Here is a 21,782-nt window from a genome sequence, read left to right as displayed (position 1 = left end):
CCCCGGGGCACGTCATTGTGCTTGGGCGCTGAGTGCTCGCGGAGGTCCTCTGCGGAGACGCTCTAGCTAGAGCTATTCCAGCCGCTTCTAGAAATCTAGCCCTGCGAACGCGGAGAGCGAATTTTGAGCGCAAAGACCCAGACGGTCTCCCTAAAGGTCACTTGGGTCGCATTAACCACTTAAAGGCTTACAAGGTTTTTCAAATTAATCTGTTACCTCTGCCTGGTCTTGGAAACTAAACACAGGTGATCGCTTCCTACCCAACTCTCCCCCCACCCCCGCACCTGGTTATATGTTGGTGCTACTCAAATACTCGTAAAACTTTGGGTGGGGGCAGGCTAGGGACCTTTCAAAAATGCAGAAGAAAAAGAGTACCCCCATGTAATTCACGCCTAGTTTCAACATTGCCAATTCACGGTGAGTCTTGTCCACATCTGTACCCCTCACACACTCCTGTTGTTTGGAAGCAAATCCTGACTTGTATCTTGTATACCTTATAATGTTTTTTTTCTTTTTTATGTTTATTATTTTTGAGAGACAGGACGCGAATCGGGCAAGGGCAGAGAGTGAGGGAGACACAGAATCCAAAGCGGGCTATATGTGCTAAGCTGTCTGCACTGAGCCTGAAGCTGGGCCTGAACCCATGAACCAGGAAATAATGACCTGAGCCGAAGTTAGTTGACTGATAGAGCCACCCAGGTGCCCCATAATGGATTTTTTTTTAAAGAACAGTTTTAGATTTACATAATAAATTGAGAAGCTAGAAGTTTGTCACATTACCCACACCCAGTTTCCCCTTAGTAGGATATATTAGCTACAATTCAGGAACCAACGTTGATATGTTATTACTCAAGTCCAGGGTTTATTTAGATTTCCTTAGTTTTTACCTACTGCCTTTCTTCTGAGCCAGAATTCCATTCAGGACACCACCTTTTTATGTTTTGTTGTCATGTCTCCTTAGGACTTCATGTCTTCTAGGTTATGGCAGTTTTTCAGACTTTCCCTGTTTCGATGACCTTGACAAGATGCCTCACTGTCAGAGTTTGATGTTTTTTCTCATCATAAGACTGGAGTTAGTAGGTTTTTGGAAAAAAGGCTACAGAGGTAAAGTGCCATTCACATTGCATCATATCAAGTGTACATTATTGAACATGATTCCTGACAGTTGATGCTTTCCACCTGCAGGGAGCAAGATGGAGTCCCTCGGGTCAAGTTGTGATGTAATCAGAAAAGCAGCCAAGAGGATTGCAGCTAACACAAGATGTCACCAAAACCAATATAGACTGGAAGTACCAAGGACTAATAACCTGTAAGGCTTGGAAGAACCAGGAGCTGATAATCACTAGCACTAGAGGAAACCTGCAAAGGCCCAAGATTGATTAAACTTCTCTAAAAAGTGAGGATTTCTGCAGCAAACTGCCAGACTCTCTGGGGGCTGACCTTTCCCCATCTGCCCACCTGATGCCGGAGACTCTGCCTGATTGATCCTCCACTTTTTGAACATATTAAGTGGTAGGTGCCTAGAGCTGGCCCAGAACTGACCAAGTCTTCATCTTAAGTCTGTGCTCACAGACTTTGTTTTGCTCATAAACTTCTTATCCTTATTGTATCTCATTTGTTGTATCTCAGAACTTTATAGTGTACAATGTATGATGTCTATGAAGCCAAGTTAAATACGTAGTGAAATCTCTGAGTTTAGAATCCTGAAACTGCTTTACAAATTACATTAATCTTGATGTATGATTGAATACAGCTGACATTGTGGAAGGACACAATTCTTATACCACCTTTATAGCATGCCTGTGACCCCCACACCTGACTGGTGTTCTTCAGGTTTCTGTACTCTAAAGTGACTTTTGTTTTCCCTCTCTTTGCATATCATACACTTTCGAAGGAAGTCATTATACATAGTCTACACCTAAGAAAGAGAGGTTTTGCTTCCCCTCTTTAAAAGCCAAATACGGGCATTATTTCAATTTATTTTTTGCATGGGCGATTTGTCTCTTCCTCACTTATTAATATATTCAACCTGTTGTACCCAAGTTTGTGAAATCACCCCAAAACAAGCACCAGAGACTGCTAGGGAGACCGAGTCACGCCTGCAAAAGCAAAGGGCCTTTATTACAAGCTTAAGCTCGGGCTCACAGTCTCCAGCCAACCCGCTGGCCACGTGGAGAGAGCCCCGAACAAAAGCAGGGCAGGGCCTTTTATGCCTTTGGGTGGGGGAGTTATAGGAAATGATGACAGGTGTACAGTGATCCAATCCCTGCCCCCCATTAATACTGGCAGTTGTGGGAGCCAATCACAATAGTTGGAGTATTGACCTATCAGAGTGGGCCTAGGACGCCCCATGTGGGGCGTGACTAGGCCCGCCTCTAGAAAGGTCAAAGGTATCAGCCGGCCTCTCTGATTGGGCGCCGCAGGAGTTGTCCTTCCTTAAGGTGCGCCCTTTCAGGAGAAGCTGGCGCCTTCCCCTTTAAGTACAGGGGAGGACTGGATCAGACCTGCATTTCCACCGGCAGTGCAACACGACCAGCTCCGGGAAGACTGGGAAGGCCTGGTGGGGAGGGCCGGATCTGACCCGCGTCCTTACAAACCATGCATACAGTATATGTATTAGTATAAACTCGTATTTTTTTAATGTTTTTTTTTAATTTATTTTTGAGAGACAGCGCGAGCAGGGGAGGGTCAGAGAGAGGGAGACACAGAATCTGAAGCAGGCTCCAGGCTCTGAGCTAGCTGTCAGCACATGTCCCACGAACTGTGAAATCATGACCTGAGCTGAAGCCGGCCGCTTAACTCACTGAGCCACCCAGGCACCCCTACTTTACATTTTGAGTTGTACTACAACACTAACTTATTTCCTTGCTCAAATTTTTCCAACTTTGGCCATTGGGAGCTCTTTTAGTTGGCTCTTTTATCCTTTGACATATTCCCATTAATGTGATTATTTTATTTGGGTTTTTTTAAATCATTTTGCTTTCTGGGACATTGCATCTTTTTATCTATACATATCAAAGTATGTATCTTTAAAGACCATAACTTTTAAAAATTTTTCGGTGTTTTTATTTTTGAGAGAAAGAGACAGAGCAAGTGCAGGAGGGGCAGAGAGAGAGGGAGACACAGAACTGGAAGCAGGCTCCAGGCTCTGAGCTGTCAGCACAGAACCCAACATAGTGTTTGAACCCATGAACTATGAGATCATGACCTGAGCTGAAGTCAAACTCTCAGGCAACTGAGCCACCCACGTGTCCCAAAAGATCATAACTTTTAAAAGCATCACCAAAACTTAAAGCTAATAATTTCTTTTTTTAAATGTTAATTCTGAGAGAAAGCATGTGCATGAGTGAGAGAGGGGCAGAGAGAGAGGGAGAGAGTGGGTCCCAAGCAGGATCCACACTCGCAGCACAGAGACAAATATGAGACTCAATCCTACGAAATCAAGGGATCATGACTCGAGCAGAAAGCAAGAATTGGACACTTAACATACTGACCCACCCAGGTGCTCCACTAATAATTTCTTAATATCATAAAATTTGTATTTGAAGTTTTCAGAGTCTCACATGATTTTTAATAATTGTTATGTTCAAATCAGGCTCCATACAAGATCCTATATTTGTATTCAGTAGTATACTTTAAAAAGAAATCTCCAGGGGCACCTGGGGTGGCTCAGTCGGTTAAGCATCAACTTCAGCTCAGGTCACGATCTCATGGTTCATGGGTTTGGGCACCAAGTCAGGGTCTGTGCTGACAGCTAGCTCAGTGCCTGGAGACTGTTTTTTTCTGTCTGTATCTCCCTCTCTCTCTGACACTCCTTTTCTCGCGCTATCTCTCTCTGTCTCTCAAAAATAAATAAGTAAAAAAAAGAGATTTCCTTTTTTTTAAAATTTAGTTTATTTTTTTAAAATTTATTTTGAGAGAGAAAGACCAAATGGGGGGAAGGGGAGAGAGAGAGGGGGATAGAATCCTAAGCAGGCTCCATGCTGTCAGAGCAGAGCCCGATACAGGGATGGAACTCATTAGCCATGAAACCATGCATGACCAGAGTCTAAGTCAAGACTTGGACACCTAACCAACAGAGCCACTGAGGTTCCCCAAATAAGATTTCCTTTTAATCATTTTCTTGCAATTTACATATTGAACTAATGGTAGTTCTTCTTACATTCAGTTTTGAGTACATTCCCTCTGGTAAGAATATTTCACAGGTGTTCCTCTATTGCATCATATCAGAAGACATTTAATATTTAGTTGTTTCTCTTTGTGAGATATTAAAATTGATCTAGCAGGTTCAAGTGTTGTCAGCCCATCCATCTACTATAAGGTTTTCCACTGCGTTTTCATTTAGTGATTCTGGACTCAGTGATGATTGTTAACTAGGTCCATTATTTCATTAGGCCTAGCAAAATGGCAAAAATTTATCTTCTGCATTTATTATCCAGAATTCTGTGAAGAACTTTACCATACTATTTAAAAGATTATTTATTTATTTATTTTGAGAGAGAGACAGAGTGTGAACAGGGGAGGGACAGAGAGAGTGGCACAGAATCTGAAGCAGGCTCCAGGTTCTGGGCTAGAGAGCATAGAGCCCAATGCAGGGCTCAAACCCACAAACCGTGAGATTGTGACCTGAGCTAAAGTCAGACGCTCAACCAACTGAGCCACCCAGGTGTCCACCACATCGACTATTTGATTTAGTTTCAGTTTATTACAGGAAAGTTAGGATGCTTGATTCTTCTATCAGTTTTGAGAATGTGATGATTCTTCGGCATCTCCAAAGGTGACCAAATAATGTTTTAAAAAATCAACACACACTAATTTTTGACGTAGTAGATGTATCTCAATCAGTTGCTGTTACCATTTTTGAATGCTTAATTGTCCTTTGACCTGTGCGCATACCTTTGAATTGGCCCAAGTTTTCAACACAGCTATTATCTTCATTTTCTTCTTTGCTTTCTGATACAACCAACATGTCTTCGACTTTCTTGTATCTTTCTTGCCCCAGACTTAGAAACAGTTCTTGATTTCCAAGAGGAGCCCAGGTGACCCTTAATGGGAAATTATATTAACAAATGATGGAGAATAGGGGTGTGCATTGGGTTGGTGGTTGTTTCAGGCCTTTTCAGTGGACAGATTTTAATGAAAAAAAAAACATGAGTTCATACTGATATTTCTAAATTCAAATTTAGGTTTGCAGAATTTTTACTTAATTTATTTGATGATGTACTTGTATTTCCTTTCTCCAATACTGAAAATCTTGGTTTTGAGAAACATAATTACTTGGGGTGCCTGGGTGGCTCAGTCGGTTGAGCATCCGACTTCAGCTCAGGTGGTGATCTCAGGGTTTGTGGTTTCAGCCCTCTGTTGGGCTCTGTGCTGACAGCTCAGAGCCTGGAGCCTGCTTCAGATTCTCTGTCTCCCTCTCTCTCTGCCCCTCCCCTGTTCATTCACTGTATCTCACTCTCTCTCTCAAATATAAATAAACATTAAAAAAAAGAGGAACATTAATTACTTTAATGCTTAGTATTATTAATATGTATATTTCAGAAACAATATGAATGTTACTACTGACCATGAGTTGTGAAAAATGCTTAAATTTTTATTTTCCCTTGAAATAATATATCTCACTAGGAATGTTTGATTGACTGTTTTAAAGCTAAATCATTTCTTCACTGTTAAAACACTTACACTGCAATGTGTGTTTCACTGCACTGTTTTCATTTAAGGAAGGAGGTGCTATTTCCTGTTAAAAGGAAAGAGGAACAGAATTACACGATGTTGAATTTTTTAGTGTTTCCACCCCCAGCAGTTATCAAAGAAGCTTAACAGAACAGGAACTAGCATTGCTTTACAAACTCTCAATTCGACAACTTGTCAGAATTAACTATTTTCACTCCTAAGTCGTGAATAAGGAGTCCTAAACCAAAGAACATCACCTCACTGGACAGAAGGTTTCCGAACCTCCCCGGACTGAAACTGTTCACCTTACCTGGACCCGTTTAAGCAACTGTATTCAATACACTTCCCCCTTCCCCCCCAATACACTTTTTGTTGCTAATTATTGAGCAGCTCAGGCATGTCACTCCCCACGCTGCCTATAAGGACATCCCGCAGGCGGGATAGGGAACTTCCCGCACTCAAGGCGCTCACAGCCTGGTGCCAGAGATGAACGCACCAACAGTTTATTATTAAACAATGGCAATGAGTGCCACGCTGTACACACGAACGCGGCGTTATGGAAACCCCCAGAATCTCTCTCAGAGATGAATTGTCGACGAGCAGGTAGGCTGTTCCTGCTGATTCCTCCTACGTCAGGTGCAGGGTTTCCGCATCAGAGCTGGGAAGTCACAAAATTCCGAATTCTCTTTTATTGCTTTATGCCCCTGACTAATACGAGAAGCGTCAAAAGGTGAGGTGGGCTTATATCCAAGGAGCGCTTTCTCTAGAAAGAAAGAACAGGGTTGGGTCAGGAGTGGCGCGGTACACAAGACAGGACCGGCATGATCGCGGGGTAGCCGAGTCAGTTGGGGCGTAGGTGCCCGGAGTCTGAGCTCGGGCCTCAGCGCTTCGAGCGCAGGAGGCGGTGCTGCCCCGGCCCCGCCCACTGCAGACTGGTTACACTGGCCCCGAGGTGCGTCGCGTCACACCCCCTGGGCCTCGCTGATTGGCTGCTCCTGGGAGCCCCGCCCACTCAGCTGTAGTGGGGCCGGCTTCAGCGTCGCCGCCATCTTTGTTGATGTGTCAGCTCCGCGGGGGTTTGAGGAAGCCGTGAAGGAGGGACCGTGGTGTCGGTCTTGTCCCTTTTCTCTGTCTCCTCGCACGTCCTGGCCTGCCGGTCCCCACAATGGAGAAATTAGGTCCTCAGCCGGAGCTTCAGCGGCCTCGGTAGGGGTGCGGCCTGAGGCTCGGAGAAGTGGGGTGAGTGCTTGACGGGTGGCTGAAGCGGACCGGGAGTCGCGGTGGCGGCGCGGCGAGACTGCCCACGTCTCCCGCGGTTCTGCGTGTCCCGGGTCGGCCGTCCGCCTTGGCCTCTGTCGGGAACAGTGGAGGCAGGTGAGCGCTAGGGGGACAGAGTTAGGTGTCCCTTCCTGTCCCTGTCTTCTTCCCTGGGTCCCGGGCCGACTTGGAGAGCCGGCGGCCCGGAGATCGGCGGGGGTCCTGGGGCCGCGCCTCCCGAGTGGTGCCCGGAGAGCATTCGAATTTGGGCCGATTGCCTGGTTTCCCAGTGCGAACTGCGGCTAAGCCCCCACCTGTTTGGTGATTTTTCATAGACTCAATCGCCTGTTTCTCTTTTCGTCTCCAAGTTGACTGTGTGTTTTATGTTTACTATTGCGGCGACTTTTTACCGTTTTCTAAACACTTCCATTACTATGGTCGTAAGTAACTTAAAGAAGATTTTGGTTTTTTTATTTTGGACATGAAAGATATTCTTGGTTTTTATGTTGCTTTTCTTCCAAGAACATCAAGCCAAACCTTGGCTGGTAAGGATATTTCACATTTGTGTTTATCAAACTTGTAACACGGGGAAGGCTCTTCTTGCTACATTTCTCCGAGGGGACAGCGCAGGTGTCATTAATGCTTAGCTGTTAGCAATTTAGCAGCTGTAGCTAACATTCACATCGTGGTGTTATTTAAAGAGGCCTGGGTTTGGAGTCGCAGCATCAGGATTAGAATCTACTCCTTTCACTTGATAGTCTTGTTACCGGTGGGAATTCGTTTAGTAAAAATAATGGCATAGGGTACCAGGCATTTGGCAGTTTTCTCCGTGTGTGTGTTTGATGTTCCCTTGATGCCTAGCGTTTTTTACTTCTTCCAAAATGATAGGCTGGAAGTTTTTGTAAGGAAAGTATGCAGTAAACCAGTGCAACAGTATTTCAAGAGCTGTGCTGGTAATCGTTGAAAAACGACCAAACGGATAGGTATGCTCATTGTGGGTGTAGCCTTACTAACTACCGACCTCACCTCCATATTTGCCGAGTTGATCTTGTGGGAAAGCTCGAGGTTCAAGAGACATTGATAGGGAAACTGAACTATCTCCTTGTGAATAAAGTATACTATTCTCTGTACAGCTGCTTTTCAACTGTTTATTCAGTAGAGGAATAGAAAAGAATGATGATTGGCCTCATTCTTTTTTCCCTTTTTGGTGTTATTTTATTTTAAATTCAACGACGTTATTATTATTGAGTAATTCACAAATCTTAAAAGAATTAAAATTGCTTTTTACGCTGTGATAGGCAAACATGTAAATAATGAAGAAATGCCTGGCTTGTGCCTGTATTCTTGGGTTTTTTTCACCTAGAAATGCATGGATTGTGTTTCTGTGGATGTTATTATTTTTAAAGCCTTGTCAAATTCAGAATACCACCATATAAACCTCGAGATTTCTTTCAACAGTGGAGGTTCAGAGAAAGTAATTGGTATTTCAGAGGTTAACGCTAACTACATGAAAGGAGTAGCAGGCACAGTAATTACTCTTAACTTTTTAGTTCCTTCACCTGTGAATGCAAGACTTGTCCTTCAGTGCTATTCAACGACAGCATTCCTGATGGTAGTTGCCTAGTACACTGGTATATTCAATTTAAAAATACCTTTTTACAGCTATGCGCTGACATCTCGAAGCGAGGGTAACTGTTGTATGTTGACTCTTTACAAGGAGATGATAGGTCGAAGCAGCTGTATTTAGAAATTTGGAAAACTCTTTCCCTTTAAAGAATGACTAGAAATCTGCATTAGTTTTCCACATTCTTCTAACAGTTCTATGTTAAAGTAAGAATCCTTGGTCTCAAGTTTTATGGGTTCTTTTTTCTTTCAGTAAAATTTAGGATTTTTTTTATCCCTTATCTCTGGCTTTAAATAATAAAGCTAAATCTTGAATTTCTCATAACCATTCATTGGGCTTAGGGTGTTTCAGTGTTACATTTAGTATTTTCAGGGCAACACTAGGAGCATAGATCATTTGATTTTGAAACCATTTGAAATCTCATGATTTCAGACTTCTTTGAACTGTATTTCTCAGCTACTGAGATTTAAAATATTTGGTCTGAGCCACCTGCGTGGCTCCATCGATTAGGCATCGGTTAAGCATCTGCTCAGGTCACCATCTCACGGTTTGTGAATTTGTGAATTCAAGTCCTGGCCCAGGGATCTGTGCTGACAGCTCAGAGCCTGGAGCCTGCCTGGGATTCTGTGTCTCCCTTTCTATCTCCCTCCACACACCCCCCCCTCCTTTGTTCTCTTTCTCAAAAGTAAATAAACATATTAAAAAATCAATTTGGGCGAAGAAGTAAACAAATGGAATAATATTGGGATGGCGGGGCAATAGATACAAGGTAGAAATTAAACCCGGCCAAGGAAAATGCTGATTGGCTTGTGAGTGAGTATGCATGTATTAGGACTCAGGAACTGGTAGTCTCCTATAGGATGATTATGTAGTAAGTACCAATAAATAATTTTTTTTTGGTGAACTATATTATACCATGTTAACTGAGCCCAGGCCAAAGGTGGTTTCAAAATTTAAACATTAACCAGAACCACTTACTAGAAGGCAGACTTACCACTTTAATTTTTTTTAATTAGTTGTCTTTTTTGAAGAGGGAACTATAGGTCATTTTTTTCCCTTCCTTCCCTTTCTTTTAATTTTCAGATTTGGAAAAAATTAGCTGAAAGCTTTTTATATTTCCTGAAACTCAGTAAAGTTTAAATAGCTCTCTACAGATAGCTTCAAATAAGATTTCTATATTTAAAACTTTCTGCTTTAAAACTTATTATTAGGGATTTATAAAATTGCATGTGTCTAAGATACTAAACTGGTCATATAACATATGACTTAATAATGTGATAGATTAGATGGCTACTTAACCTCTTTTTCCTGGAATCTTGATGGTTCATAATTTCTCTTTCTCCTGTTATCCTCTCACGGGATTTGGTACTATTTGGGGGGACTCTTGCTGCATCTATTGCCCTGAATCTGTCGTAGTATCTTTTTTGTGATATAATGCACATAACCCTAAAAATTTACTCTGCCCTGAGTGTTGGGTGCAAGCCTAAACAAACCCCATAGGGATGACTGACCTTGGCCTCATACTCTTTAAACCGTAAACTAAAGGCAACTTTAAAAATCTATTAATATGTTTTATGTAATGGAAACTCAGAATATTAAAGTTAAATTTTTACTTACAAGCTTAATTAGATTGTGACTACTGGTTGTGCCTGGGTGGTTCAGTTTGTTTAGCACCCAACTTGAGCTCAGGCTGTGATCTCGCAGTTCCGTTAGTTGGAGCCTGGAGCCTGCTTAGGATTCTGTGTCTCTGTCTCTGCCCCACCTCTGCTCGCAACTCTCTCTTTGGAAAATAAACATTAAAAAAATTACAAAAAAAAAAAGAATGTGACTACTGTCCAAAATATTTCTCCTTTTTGGTAGGACTTATCTAGTTATTTGAAATACCTTCGTTTTTAATCTTTGTTTTTAGTTTTTAATCTTTTAAAAGTAGAATTCAATTTGCCTTCTATGAACTTCAGTTTCTGATATTTTCATCATGTGAAAGTGCTTTCATGTTTTTTTACACAGGTTCCTTTCTGTCCTAACAGTTTATTCTGTGTTTAAAAACTTTATCCGGGACGCCTGGGTGGCTCCCGACTTCAGCTGAGGTCATGATCTCACATCCGTGGGTTCAAGCCTCGCACATCCGTGGGTTCGAGCCGCACATCGGGCTCTGTGCTGACAGCTCAGAACCTGGAGCCTGCTTCTGATTCTGTGTCTCCCTCTCTCTCTGCCCCTCCCCTGCTCATGCTCTGTCTCTCTCTGTCTCAAAAATAAATAAAAAACATTAAAAAAAAAAAACTTTATCTAGGAAAGTGTTTGTATTTTCAAGGTAACATCCCTCAGAAATCAGTTAACTTGGGGATTGTGATCTGATTATTTGGATGCATTTTTGATGTTATTTATTCCTTCTGATTTTAATTGCCATATCAGAATCTTCCTAGAATTGATCAGATAAGTTATCTTTTGTTCATGCTGCTTTCAATGTGTATTTGGGGAATATGTGAAAAACCTTCCAAGGTACTTTGCCTTCAAAGGACAGTAAACCATTGTATTTAAGAAGAGAAGTGCTCTCACGGACTCAATGCTTATCTTAGCAGACATTATCTAAGAAATATACAGCTAGTATTACTTGAGACTCAAATGGTATAGTTTGTAAGTTTAAAATGTGTAGTTGTAAAATATTTATGCTGAACTGAGCCAGATTTTTCTGTTGAATTTAAAACACTTACGCATATCTTCTATAGCTTCTGAGGGAACACTGACAGATGTTCATATTAAAAAGCTGTAAACACAAAGCGTAAAAGATTTAACTTAGAGTTTTTATATATACTGGTCCACTGTACCAGAATTTAAATTCCTGAAGGAATGCATGTTTTTTCACTGCCATGTTCCCAACACATAGAACAGTACCTGCATATAATACACGCTCAATACATATATGGTGAATGAATTAATAGTTTGAAAATGTATTTGTGACTTGGTACTTTTGTATGAGGCTTGTTAACTTATTACCAAATATCTGAGGATTGGATTCATTTGTTTTTACATTATATTGCGTAAGCTTAAGCTTTTTATTGTATATATAGCTGATTACTAAGAAAACAAGTAATAGTACAAGAAGCTATTAAAAGACTATTTTATTTGTAAGGCTCTTATATGGAAGTAATTCCGTAGAGATGTGAATTTTCTCATTAAGAAATAAAACTGGGGAGCCTGGGTGGCTCAGTCATTGAATATCCGACTTTGGCTCAGGTCATGATCTCACAGTTCATGAGTTCAAGCCCTGCATTGGGCTCTGTGCTGACAGCTCAGAGCCAGGAGCCTGCTTTAGATTCTGTGTCTCCCTCTCTCTCTGACCCTCTCCCGCTTGCACTCTGTCTCTCAAAAAGGAATAAATGTTAATATATAAATAAAACAAAAGTGGATAATGGTTGGCTTTAAGGCAAATAAAAAATGTTTCTTGACCAGTTGCCTACAGCTGATGAGCTCCAGTAAGAGCGAAACCAGTTCTCACTCCTGAAACAAGATGGAAGTGTGGATTGGTCCTGTAGTACTGTGTCAGAAACAGAACTGATTCTGGGAAAAATGCTTCAACTGAGGAATTTTGTGACTGCTACGGTTTAAATACAGTATTTTTCCCTATTGAATAAGAGTTGCTAAAAAGTCAGATAATCTGTCTTACTTTGACCTCAAAAAAAAGGAATAGATACTGTAATTATCACTATATCTTTATATGGGAGTGTAGATTAGATTTGTATGAGCACTTCTTAATTAAAATAATCTTGTAACCCTATGTCTAACTACTCTTAGGCTATTGGATCATCAGTAATGTCAATGAAAATTCCCCTGTCTCCAAAGAAAAAACTTGGACTGCAACCAAACTGGCCTATATCTGTGTTGCCAGCTGGAGGCCAGCAAGGGGACTCAGCTGACTGGTTCCTCCCCCCACACCCCAGTTACCTGGTTAACTATGGACAGAATCAAACTCACTGTGTATAATCTTGTGCAGTTATTAATCTTTGGTGATGGCTTTGCTACATATATACCCATAGATTTTCCTCAGCCCCTTTTGTTGTGCAAGTCATATTCATTTGAGCATCAGAAAACTAAGTTTGCAAACTAAGTGGTTACCGGATGTCAATTTATGTGAAAGGTCAAGGGCATGTACTGAGCAACCCTATAGAAAGTACTTGTTTTTTGCGGTTAAACTAAGCTTCCTTTAATGTAAATATGTAAAATGGTCTAAGCTGAGGTAATCATAAAAACAGACTTATTTTTTTTCCACTTAGATGAATATTCAGAATGAGACAAACTTTGTTTTGCACTGGTTGTATATTATAAGTTTCAGATCATATATAAACTCAGTGGGTCCTACCCTCATTGAAGACTACTAAACAACATTTAACATTTGCAAGAATAAATGTAAATGTAGCAAAGAATATATGATAGATTTATTCATTATTACCGTTACTATATTGCTTGAGAATTTAGAAGTTTGATTCAGTTCAGAGTAAGGTTCCTCCTTGAAAGTACTGAGCTCATTTAAAAAGCTGAAGACTGTCCTGAAGAGTCATAAGGAAGGCTGGGACTGGGTGCTTGATGAGTGTATATAAATGCTGTATATTTTCCTTTACATGAGAGATTACTTTTGTACTCAAAATGAGAAAATTTGGAGAAAGATGTGGATTTAGAATTGGTCCTTTAAATACAATTAGGCTCTGAATAGACTGAAAGGAAGGACATTCTCCATGGCAGTAAAGCCATGGAAATATTAATGTGCAGATTGGAGGAATCTTCAGGGACCGGTAGATTATAGTGAAGACCTAGGATTTTAGGAATGTGTTGAGAGATAAGATTGGACAAGTTGTATGACTGGTTTACTGAGGAGGAATCACGACTCTGAGGTATAAACATAAAATGGTTTTAGTCCTTAGGTCTGTAATCCTACTGTGTAAAACGGCCCCATCCTTTCTCACTCCCTCTAAATTACAGTCCCTTAAAAATGTCTGGGTTTGATGTATCTTTCTGCCACTTTTCATTACCAGAGAAAACTTATTCCAGAAATTAAGGTAGGTTTTGTTTAAAAACAAAACAAGCAACAGAAAACATTACAAACTCCTTGTTCTACCTGAAGAAAGGATGAAGTTAAGTTTTCAGCTGTTTTGAGTTAAAGAAGAGGTGATTTGTTTCAAAAATGTGTTCCCTCTTTTTTTTCCCCCTCTAGCCCTTTTGTAGTTGGCAGAAGCCCAGCCAGTGGAGGCAGAATTCTTATTATAGGAAACTCCAAAGAAGAAAGAGGTCTCCCTGGTCTTAGGCTAATTCATCTGGTTGCATTTGGTGGTAGTCTCCGTGGAGGTGGTGTGTGTGGACCTTCTGGGGTAGTGTTGTAGCTCCCTGGCCCCTTCTGCCATCGAGGGCGGGGGATGCGGCTCAATTCATAGGGCAGCTCCTGTCCCCCTGGGGCAGAGCTATTGTAGTACACGCTTGCTTCAGCCCCTTTTCTGGATTGGGTGACACTTGACCTAGTGCTGTCTCAAGTCACTTACACTTTTCCTTACGCTCCTTATTTTTTTACTTGGAGTTGCAAGGAGAATAGGAATGCAGTAAGACTGAGAACATTTCAAGTGTTAAAGGTATGATTATACCTGGATTGGGTTGTAGGTAGGGGACAGTGGCAGTGGAAAGGAGGGTGGAACTGGAGGAGACTTGAAATTGGTAAAAGAATATGAGGGCAAAGGAAAGGAAGGAGTCATGACTAAGAAAAATGATACCATTGACAGAAAGGATTAGCCGAGAGTGCTCAATTACAGGAGCTACAATTTTGATTGGAGATTTTTTAAGCCATTTTCAGTTTGAGGCTGTGGTAGAATATCCATTTGAAATGCCTAATTCAGATGGAGATTTTAATACTGGTACAGAGGCCAACTGAAGGCAAACATACTTCATTATCTAACTCAAGAACACAGGACTCAAAGTAACTAATGTGAGTATCAGCTAGGAATTGTTGGTTCAAATTATCAAAGTGGATGAATTCTAGGAGGGAAAAAAAGGTGAAGACTGAACCAAGGAGAATATGAAAGCTGGATAAAAGGATAATAACCAGTATTTGCTTAGTGCTTTTCTCTTGACAAAGCATGGCACACATTCTCTGATGATAAAGCTGCTTCTTACTTGCTCTGTGCTGGAGAGTCACAGTGCCTTTGTCTTAACTCATTTAAATGGATTCTTTATCTGTTCTCTATTATTTTGGTCAGCTCCAAGTTCACCTTCAGTTGCTATAACGTTGGTTATGATGTTTAAAACCACTTCATTAGTTTTTAGATCTGTTTCTAAATTAATACTTCAAATTCAACAGCAACACAGTCACAAGTTATATATCACAGGGTCTTACTTTAGGGAGCACTGTATAGGTGGGTAATGCCCCTGTGTGAGAATCATTTTGTCTTAGATTATAGAATACAGCATGCTTATGAGACCTTTATAACTTAATGCATTAATTTGTATTGTCTGTATCAAGCCTTTAATACTAGTGAGGGCTTTGTCTTAGTTATAACATATATGCAGCAAGGTAATGATAATTTCTATTTGGTGGTTTGAAAATGTGTTATACAGATTGGTAATTTGTAAGATTAAGGCCAGTGCCATGCTAGTTGATACCGCCTTTGAAGGGCAGTCTAAACTAAAAAACAGGGTACTTGACAAACTGGTCTTCTTTTCTTAGAATTATTCTTCCCCATTTACTACAGTCCTAAAAGAATATTCCTCAAATACAGTACAATTTTTATTAGATCACTTCTGTACTTTAATTCAATACTTGAGAATCTATGTGCTAGGAACTATAGCATTATCAAGTATACACGTCCATCATGATTTATGGTCTGTCATAAAATTCATTCCTGCATATCCTTCTGAGGCTCCCCTTGACAGCCTCTCATCATTTTTCACAGTCCCTGACCAATACTTCCATCACAGACTGACGTGAACATATACCTTTCTGTTATTCAAAAATTTTTATATTTTTGTTTTGTTTCCATAAATACTATGTCTTCCATATGGAATTATTTTTCTAGTTTCTGTCAAAACTATGATCTGCCCCCTTTTTTATGCAACCTTACATGACACTGATAGCTCATCTACCTGTGCATACTTTGTTGATGTGTGATGAAAGAAGTCGATGGTTCTTTTTCATATTTATCTGTCTTAGGATAATTTTTGAAGTTGACTAATTTTCAGAAAACAGCTAAAATAGTAACTCTCATAAACAGCATAAAAATGTATTCTAGTTGTTGAATTCGTTTAATCAGTGTTTCTTTTATGACCCAGGCAGTGTGTATGGGCTCCATTTGAGTTGCCCTGAACGTTGTTTATTCCTGAAGAGAATGTTTGGAAATCACCATGGCACTTCCTGGATTTTTGCCTGGATGAAAAACAAATTCCTGTCAGGGATGTTTAACACCCAGCTTTAGGAGCCTGGGCTATTGATAGAGTTTTCCTTCTCAGTAAATTGTTCTCATCGTGAATGTGCATTGTTTTATAATCTTTTTCTTCTGTTGTTTCTGCTGGTGTCTTATTCAGTATTTTCTTATAGATTCTTGAGTGTGTCTTGTCCTCTCATGGAGCTGAAGGAGTTCTGAACAATTCAGTTGAATTCTAACAATTTAAACTTGTATATTTCATACCCTACATCTTACAGGAATGATTAAAGAATGCCAGATTGCAACTGAAGTGAAGTTGTGTGACTAAATTAAAGGAGGAAAGAGTACGATTTGTATCATCCTACTGGTTGCGGCACACTTGGATTGCCTGTCTTAATTTGTTGTGGGTTTTTTTTAACTCCCTCAAAGAAAGGCTTTTAAAAGTGTTATTAGTGGTAAATTTGTCACCTTAATTATTTTACATCATGGATTATATGCAAATACAGATGAGTTCATAGTTTACAAACTTTAAATTTTTTAAAATTTTGATATTTTGACTTTTTTAGATGTAAAACGAAGATCGGGAACAGATTTGAAGCAGTGCAGAGTGACGTGGTGGCAGTCAGCATGTCAGAGGCAGAGCACGTAGCCTCCGTTTCCTCTGATAAAAGTATTGGGAAAACACTTGAATTAAAGGAAGACTCCTGCAACTTGTTGTCTGGTGATGACAGCAGCGGCTTAGAAAATGAGTCTACGCTGCCATCATTAAATTTTGATAAAACTGTATGTCAGCCTAACGAACACAGTCAGACTGAAGCACAGGAAAACTATATTCAGGATCATGGTGGAGGGGAGGAATCTTGTGCTAAAACAGACTTACGCCCAGAAAATTCTGAACAACTAGCTAATTTTCCTGGTGGAGATTTTACAGAGCAAGCTTCGAAAACACATGAAACTGAGCAGGCAGTGACACAGATACTGGCAGAATTGAGGTCATCTACGTTTACAGAAGCAGCAAATCAAAAGGCTTATTCGGAAAGTCCTTATGATACAGACTGCACCAAGAAACTTATTTCAAAAATAAAGAATGTTTCAGCCTCAGAGGATTTGTTGGAAGAAATAGAATCTGAGCTTTTATCTACAGAGTTTGCAGAAGAACACCGAGTACCAAATGGAATGAATAAGGGAGAACATGCATTAGTTATGTTTGAAAAGTGTGTGCAGGAGAAGTATTTACAGCAGGAGCACACCATAAAGAAGTAAGGTTTTAATTTTTTTGCCCCCCTCCCCCAGGATTAAAGATTGAATTCTTTAAAGGAAAGTATCATCTTGTCGGTTTTTAATATCACAATAGTCCTGCACGTTGTAGCTCATCAACAAATATGTACTGAATAATTGAGCAAATGTCAAGTTTGTCTGGTTACTTAATATATGCCTAAAGGAATACATATTAATGTGAGTTCATTAAAGATAGAAATATTTATAAAGATAGATCAAGTTTTTCAGTTTTGAAGGAATATAGAGCATATTATTAAAACTATGAGAAATTCAAAAGGAAACAACAATTCATATAATTCAAAAAGCTTTTCTTAAAATTCCCGTTGTAATTTCATTGGTTTTCAGAATTGAAATTTAGAGAGCAGAATTGGCTAGTTATCACTAATTAAGAACTTTGTTATTTTTAGACTTCTCTTGGATTGATAGTTAATTTCTACTTTAATGATAGTTAATTTTATTTCATCTTTTCTTAATAGTATTATGTTGTCCTGTATTTTTATTCTAGATTTTTTTTTATTTAAGTGATGCAAATGTTTAGGGAGTGTTTTATAATCTTTAAAAAAGGAAAATAAAACATGCTAACCTTCAGTAAAATACAGACTGATTCTCTTTTTTAAAAATAATACTTAAAAGAGTTTGGAATGGGAGATACATAGAGAAAGGAATGGAGGTAATCTATGTACTAGAGGAGGGTGACAAAAAAGAATATACTATAATTCAAATATTGCTAGATGGATAACTGGCTTTTAATGATCTCCTTGCTTCCGGTGTTTACTCTTAGAGATTTTTTTTTAATTTATTTACTTTGAGGGAGAGAGGAGGAGAGGAGCAGAGAGAAGGGGAGAGTGAGAGTCCCAAGCAGGCTCTGCTCTGGGGCCTAATCCCACAACCTGAGATCATGACCTGAGCCTTAACCAACTGAGCTGCCCAGAGGCCCCTCTTCTGGATTTTCTGCCTCAGCTGATCAGTCTTCTCCAAGCCAGCTTACCAACTCCATTGGTTTATCCAATGAATTTGAATCTCTTAAGCACCCAGAGTCCTTCTTTTTTTCTGTTTTCAATTTTTTAGATTGTGACAAAATACACATAAGACATACCGTCTCAAGTATTTGTTTTAAATGTGTATTTATTTGAGAGAGAGAGGAGTGTGCACAAGTGGGAGAGGGACAGAGAAAAGAGGAAGAGAAAGAATCCCAAGCAGGCTCTACACAGTCAATGCAGAACCCAACTCGGGGCTCAATCTCCTAAACCATGAGATCATGACCTGAGCTGAAATCAAGAGTCAGACGCTCAGCAGAGTGAGCCACCCAGGTGCCTCCATCTTAACTATTTTTAAGCATACAGTTCAGTAGTGTTAGGTTTATTGTTGTGCAACCAATTTCCATAGCTTTTTCATCTTTCAAATGTGAAATTCTATACCCATTAAACAACTCCCTATTCTCCTGCCCTCAGCCCCTGACAACCACTGTTGTACTTTGTTTCTAAAAGTTTATTCTTGATACTTAATATACAGTGAAATCATATAGTATTTATCTTTTTGCAGTGGGCTTATTTCACTAAGCAGATGTCCTCAAGGGTCATCCATATTGTGGCACCTGTCAGAATACCTTTTTTACGGATGAATAATTTATGTGTATACCACATTTTGCTTATCCATTCATCTATCAGTGGACACTTGGGTTGCTTCCACATTTTGGCTGTTGTGAATAATAGTACTGTGAACATGAGTGTACAAATACTTGAGACTCAAGTCTCTTTAATAACTATCATAAAACTGGGGCACTTGGGTGACTCAGTCGGTTAAGTGTTCAACTCTTGATTTTGGCTCAGATCATGATGTCATGGTTCAGGAGATCAAGCCCTGTGTAGGGCTCTGCACTGATAGCATGGAGCCTGCTTGGGATTTTCTTTCTCTCTCTCTCTCAATCTCTCTCTCCCCCTCCCCCCCATCCTTCCCTACTCTGTCTCTCAAAATAAATAAACTTAAAAAAAAATTCTACCCTAGGGGCTCCTGGGTGGCCCAGTCAGTTAAGCATCGGACTTTAGCTCAGGTCATGACCTCACCATCTGTGAGTTAAAGCCCCACATTGGGATCTGTGCTGACAGCTCAGAGCCTGGAGCCTGCTTCAGATTCTGTGTCTCCCTCTCTCTCTCTGTCTTCCCCCACTCACACCCTGTCTCTCACTCACTCTCTCAAAAATGAGTAAACATTAAAAAATATTTTTAAAAAATATTACCCCCAAACTAGTGGCTATTTCTACTCATACCCTTATTGGAATGCTGCCATTATGAATAAACTATATGCTTTTGTGCTTAGACCTTCAGTGCTTTAACGATTATTGATTTTTTAGGATAACTTCCTCATTTTCCTTCTGTACCTGTTCTTTCAGATCCTTTTTTTGAGATTGTCCCTGTGCCTCTTTCCACTTTGCTCAGATCTGGACTCCTCACTTTAATGCTCCTCTTGTAAATTTTAAGATGTTGTACATTAAATAATAAGTACTTATATGCTGTTGATTATATGCCTGGCACTTACATATATTAACTCATGGAATCACAATAATTCTCTGTGGTATGAACTATTTATTCCCATTTTACAGATGAGGTACCTGAAGCACAGAGAGATGAACTCAAGGTCACATGCTAGTAGATGCCAGAGTTAAAATCTGAGCCTAGTTACTTTGGCTTCAGAAGACTTTTTAATGTGGTTATCTGAAATGAACTAGTTAAGTTGTTAAAAACATCTGTCTGAACATTGGGAGATTCTCCCTTCTACTTGCAAACTCTGTTTTGTGGTTCATCTCAACCTTCCTGAATCGAAAATTTGTCATGTCTACAAATCTAATGGAATTGTATGTACACATTAAGACATTTAAAAATACTAGATATTATTTTAAGTTAGTCTTTTGTTATACACATAATATTTTAAATTCCAAAGAAAATGCTTTGTGACTCAGGTTAGCTCTAGAACAACTAAAATTTTTTTTCTTTTGCCTTCATTTAATATTCTATAAAGAAAATTACCTTTCAGTTCCTTTGGCTTAAATTTTCATGAATCAATCTATTTCCAAATGTCTTTGTTTTCATATCCATTTCTCTATTTTCTAACATCAGTATATCATGCAAGGTCCCAACCAGAATTCTGGAGAACAGTTAGTTGTGCATCAGATGTGACAATGTGAGGGTTTGCTGCTCTTCACTTCTGCCTCCGTACATTGATTACATGTGAACTGTTGTCAGGGTTCTTGGGTTGCAGGTCCTTTTCTGCAACAACTTGAGTGTACACCTAGACAAGTAAATTAAACCATTGTGCCAAAAAGGCTTGAATAAACTTTCTTCCTTCCCAAACCTTCATGTGACTTGCTTCCTCGCTGTACACCTGTGCTCGTCAGAGAGGCCTGCCCTGACTGCCTCAGCTAAAATCGCTGCTCGCGTCACTCTGCCCTAGTGCCCTCCTTTAGTTTTCTCAATAGGATGGGATCACCACCTGACGTTTTATTATGTTGTTTATTTTCATTTTCTCCCTTTGAATGTAAGCACCATGAGGGTGGGGATAGTTTGCTGACATACTTCTAGCACATCGAACGGTGTGGGGGCTGCTTGGGTGGCTCAGTCAGTTAAGCATTTGACTCTTGGTTTCAGCTCAAGTCACCATCTCACAGTTTGTGGGTTCAAGCCCCATGTAGAGGTCTGTGCTGACAGTGTGGAGCTGCTTGGGAGTCTCTCCTCTCTCAACCCCTCCCTTGTTCGCAAGCTTGCTCTCAAAATATATAAACTTAAAAAAATATATATATATAGGGACCTAGTAGGTAAGCATTTGTTGAGCAGTCTTCAAAGTAGGAGAAAGGCTTGGGCTATGGAATTAGACCTAGGTCCAAATCTTAGCTTAACCACCTTCTAGTTATATGACCTGGAACAAGGCTTCAGGTTGTTTTTTTCCCCCCATAAGACAGATAATAATTTCATAAGACTTACTAATTTTATAAACCTGAATATTAAATGAACTAATGCACTTAAAAATTAACTTAGTAATTGAGCAATCAATGTTAAGTAATAGCTATTGCTATTCTAGGGGAGCCACGGTGGCTCAGTCAGTTAAATGTATGACTCCTGATTTCAGCTCGAGTCATGATCTCAAGATTTGTGAGTTCGAATCCCTCATCGGGGCTTGGGGATTTTCTCTCTCCTTCTCTCTGCCCCTCCTCGGCTCATGGTCTCTCTTAAAAGAAATAAATAAAACTTAAGAAAAACTTTTTAAAAATCTAAAATATTCTTAACTTTTTTAGATGCCTTATTTTACGGTTCTGACTTTTTAAGGTTTTATTTATATTTTTCTAGGAGACTCCAAATGAAATTTCTACTTCAACTTTTGTATTTTGCTTTATATATTTTTTTAATTTTATTTCAATTTCTTCTATAACTATTAGAATATCATTGAAATATTCTTTTTTAAAATTTAATGTTTTTTATTTATTTTTAGAGAGAGAGAGACCGCGTGAGCAGGGGAAGGTCAGAGAGAGAAGGAGTCACAGGATCTGAAGACAGGCTCCA

The 21,782-nt window shown here is 39.7% G+C and overlaps 1 protein-coding gene across 3 annotated transcripts in view; it reads left to right on the top strand.

The window, feature by feature from the left end:
* Positions 1-6,703: 6,703 nt before the first annotated feature.
* The window catches only part of CCDC186 (coiled-coil domain containing 186), a 49,971-nt gene continuing 34,892 nt past the window's right edge, over positions 6,704-21,782 (top strand). Inside the window, exons 1-2 of one of the 3 annotated variants that reach the window (XM_029932609.1) lie at positions 6,704-6,882; positions 16,521-17,213. In XM_029932609.1, the coding sequence (XP_029788469.1) occupies positions 6,842-6,882; positions 16,521-17,213 (734 nt within the window). In that variant the 5' untranslated portion in view covers positions 6,704-6,841. The other 2 variants (XM_029932610.1, XM_029932611.1) reach the window with 2 other exon arrangements.

The sequence above is a fragment of the Suricata suricatta genome, chromosome 2 (assembly GCF_006229205.1).
Source record: "Suricata suricatta isolate VVHF042 chromosome 2, meerkat_22Aug2017_6uvM2_HiC, whole genome shotgun sequence".
Classification (NCBI taxonomy): Eukaryota; Metazoa; Chordata; class Mammalia; order Carnivora; family Herpestidae; genus Suricata; species Suricata suricatta.
Note: the sequence above shows the minus strand (reverse complement) of the source record. Positions and strands in the feature narration are given on the sequence as shown.